We start from the raw sequence: 3,671 nt of genomic DNA, 5'->3' as shown, positions 1-3,671 counted from the left end.
ACCCCCTGGATACTTAGGCGAGACTTCAAAAGTGCTTTTGTTTGAAAAACATTGCAGGATCAGGCCCTGGGAATGAATGTCAGCTATGACAAGTGTCCTTTCTACTGACTGTCCTTGCAAGGGATTATTTCAGCATCCCCCCGGTCCATCTGTACAGGCAGCATGGTACAGGCAGGAGAGGCACTTTGCAAACTTTCACTAGATAGAAGATCTCTGTCTATTGATACCTTTTGTAGAGAGCCAAAGTATTTGAAAGGGTAAGTTTTTTCACAACGCCCTTTCCGAGCAGGGCTATCACCAAGGGAAAAGCACAGAAGCTGCTGCTGGGAGCAGTGTGAAAGGTGGAAAGGTGAAGCTGGAGGGACCAGGGAGGAGACCCAGAGCCCAGGGGCTCAGCTGAAGGCAGCGGACCAGAGCTAGGCCAGTTTTTAGAGACAGATGAAGCCCCAATTTTAAGGATGACGAGGAAAAAAACATTTTCTTCCCTCCCTTCCCATACTAACCCTACTCTCAGTTTCTACAGAGCACATGGGATAAAAAAATGAAAAGCCACAAGCACCCAAGCTGTGGGCAAAAGCTGACTCCTTGGGTACCCACCTGTACACCCAGCTTTTGGTCATGATCAGAAGCTGGCTAATAAGATGCTCAGTTTTGCACCAAAGCTCAACTGACATCCAACTCCTCCTTAAGCAGGAGGAAGGTGCAATAGGAACTACAAGAAACTACTCTGCTTCAGAGGACACCCTTGAAAAACCGGAGAGAGATCCTAGCTTGTCACTTTTACCTGGAGGGTGTTTAAATTAAAAAAAAAAAAAAAAGCTAAATCCAGAGATGGGGAATTCTGCCTTCAAACCTGGAGAGATGGTCTGGGTAGCAGTCCTGAAATAAAGAGCAGCAGCCCGGCCAGTGAACAGGTTGGAATTTTAATTGATTTTGTTGCTAGGAAGGAAAGTTACAATCTCCTAATTTGATGTGCTAAATCAGAATTTCACCTGCAAGGGATTCCTCGGGGGGAAGCTGCGTTCCCTGCCACACAAATGGAGACCATCGAGCCGAGGAAGAGCTGCATGGGGCAAACCTTGCAGCTTCCAGGTGACGGAGAGCTCATTGCAGTCTTCGCATGGCTTGGCAGTGGTTAGTTACCATTCGCTTTTTAAAAACTCGTAATAAAATAGCTTTAGAAAGTGTCAGTAAAAATGTAAGACGCGGCAGTGTCACAACAGCGGCACGGGTCTCTCTCCCACCGGTTACAAGACTGATAACTTCCTCTCGTCAAGGTCCGTCTGGAGCCAGAGGAACAGCAGCACTGGACATGTTGGAATGAAAAGCTTTATTTTAAAAAAAGTCCTTTCTAACAATAAAAGTTATTTTTAAAAATAGTAAAAAGTAGTAGTCAGGGTGTTGGGATTTTTTTCCTACAGGAGAAGGAAATGATAAACACCTTAAATATTCATTTAAAATCCAGTGAATTGGTTTAGTCGGGGTTTTTTCTGGAGTAACTCTAATTACAGTTACAGAGGAGGCACCCAGGGAAGAGAGGAGAAAGCCCATTTGCAGGACAGCTCCTGCTCTCTGGGTTCCTGCACGTTACACCACACACCCATCTGCTGGGAGTGCTCCTCCTCGCCCCACGGGTGCCCCAGGGTGTCCTCCCGCAGATGGCATCCCTGGGGTCGGGCTGTGTGGAAGGGACACCCCCCTTCCCGAGCGTGGGGATTCCTGCCTGGCAGATGCAGCCAGAGAGCACCTTTCCCAGCAGGGGATGGGGCAGAAAAATAGATCACCTTGCCTCCAGTTACAAATGAGCTGAGAAAGAGAGGAGTTAAGTCCCCCCACAGGCGTGTGTCCCCACACGGCCAGAGGCTGGGGATCCCCGACCCCACCCCAACTGGTCCCCACAGTAGGAAGAAGTCTACGTGTCCAGAGATGGTTCTGGGGGTGTCCAGCCAAGTCTCCCCCCCAACCCCATCACATGTACCGCTCCAGGCCGGCGGGGAAATTGGGCTGCCTCATGTAGGCATTGCTGGAGCCAAACTGGCCAAGGGGGGACGCGGAGAGCCCCAGGAGCTGCTCGCTGTGCTCGGCACAGGCGGGGGGCCGCATGGCCGGCAGGGCCAGTCTGTTGGGAGCCCCGTAGAGCTGTGGGCTGCTGGGCGAGTAGCTGCCCTGTGCCACGGGCAGGTGAGGAGGCGAGGCAGCATAGGGATAAGCCAGGGTGTTGGGGCCGGCTCGGCCCAACAAGCTGGGACTGACGGGCTGCGCCTGGAAGCAGGGAGGCTCGGAGCTGCTGGCAGAGCAGGAGGGAGCCAGCTCGGCGCCGGGCAAGCCCAGGGATGGGTGGCCCAGCTCGGCCGGTGGTGAGGGCTGCAGGGCCTGCTGCCCGCTGATGAGGCTGTCGATGCTGAACATCCTGGGATGCTGTGCCGGTGGTGCTGTGCCAGCTGCGTAGGGGTGGAAGACGGTGCTGGAGAGCTGGGGGCCGTAGCCAGGCGAGCAGAGGGCGTTGGGGTAGGGTGCTGTAGGTGCCGTGGGGCGGCCGGCGGGCGGGGGCGTGAAGGCGCTGGAGTTTTGCATGTAGCCGGGGTAGGTGGTGATGTCGGTGCGCTTGAAGCGCTTCCTCCGGCGCAGGAAGCTCCCGTTGTCGAACATGTCCTCAGCGGCCGGGTCCAGCGTCCAGTAGTTGCCCTTGCCAGGGTGGCCGGGTTCCCGGGGGATCTTGACGAAGCAGTCGTTGAGGGTGAGGTTGTGGCGGATGCTGTTCTGCCACTTCTTGGGGTTCTCCCGGTAGAAGGGGAAGCGCTCGGTGATGAACTTGTAGATGCCCCCCAAGGTGAGTTTCCTCTCGGCGGCGTTGGCGATGGCCATGGCGATGAGGGCGATGTAGGAGTAAGGGGGTTTGCCTCGCTGCACCGGCCGCTTCCTCCGACGGCCCCCGGCGGGGGGCGGCGGTTCCTCGGGGGGCGGCGGCGGCGGGGGAGGGCTACCCCCACTGCCCCGCGGCTCCGGCTTCACCGGTGGCGCCTGGCCGGCGGGGGGAGACCCCCGGGGCGGCCCGGGGGAGCCAGGGCTGGCCGCGGCGGCGGGGCTAGGAGCCGGCAGCGTGCACATGCCTCGCAGGCAGGGGAAGCCGGCCGCGTTCATATACAGCCCTCACCTTCCTCCTCCTCCTTGGAGAACGGGGGGGGGGGGAAGGGGGGGGCCGGCGGGAGAAAGAGCCCCCCCCGAGGGGAGGGAAAGGGGGGAAAGGGAGGGGAAGGGGGGCAGGCGCCGCGGCAGTTCCCGGCGATGGGGAGGTCGGTCCCGAGTCGCTTTGCAATATATAGGGCTGTCGCCCCCCCGGAGGGGCGTGCGGTGCCCGGCCCGCCCCGGCCCCTCTCCCCCGGCGGGAGGAGGAGGAGGCCCCTGGGGAGGGGTCCTGACTCCCACGGCTAAATCCCCCAGCCTCTCCCCAGGGTTTTATTTCGCAGCCGTGCCCCCGAGCGGTCCCTCCCCCGGGGGTCCCGGGTGCCAGCGCGGCGGCCGGCCCCGCTCCCGGGCCGTTCTGCCTGCCGCTTCGCTTCCTTGTTAACCGACGATTCCTCCCAGGAGAAAAACTAGACAAAACGAGTCCCGACGGCCAAATCAGGGCGAGTTCGGTGCCGCAGCCAGCCCCCGGCAGCAGAGCAGGTAAC

General features: G+C 58.8%; 1 protein-coding gene across 1 annotated transcript; it reads right to left on the bottom strand.

Annotated features, from left to right (window-relative positions):
* Window positions 1-1,968: 1,968 nt before the first annotated feature.
* FOXE3 (forkhead box E3) lies at window positions 1,969-3,141 on the bottom strand. The gene has a single exon (XM_074152512.1). The coding sequence runs from the start codon at window positions 3,139-3,141 to the stop codon at window positions 1,969-1,971; it is 1,173 nt and encodes a 390-aa protein (XP_074008613.1).
* Window positions 3,142-3,671: the final 530 nt, after the last annotated feature.

This window comes from Numenius arquata, chromosome 8 (genome assembly GCF_964106895.1).
Source record: "Numenius arquata chromosome 8, bNumArq3.hap1.1, whole genome shotgun sequence".
Taxonomy (NCBI): domain Eukaryota; kingdom Metazoa; phylum Chordata; class Aves; order Charadriiformes; family Scolopacidae; genus Numenius; species Numenius arquata.
The sequence above is the reverse complement of the archived record's forward strand: the minus strand, read 5'-3'. Positions and strand labels throughout refer to the sequence as shown.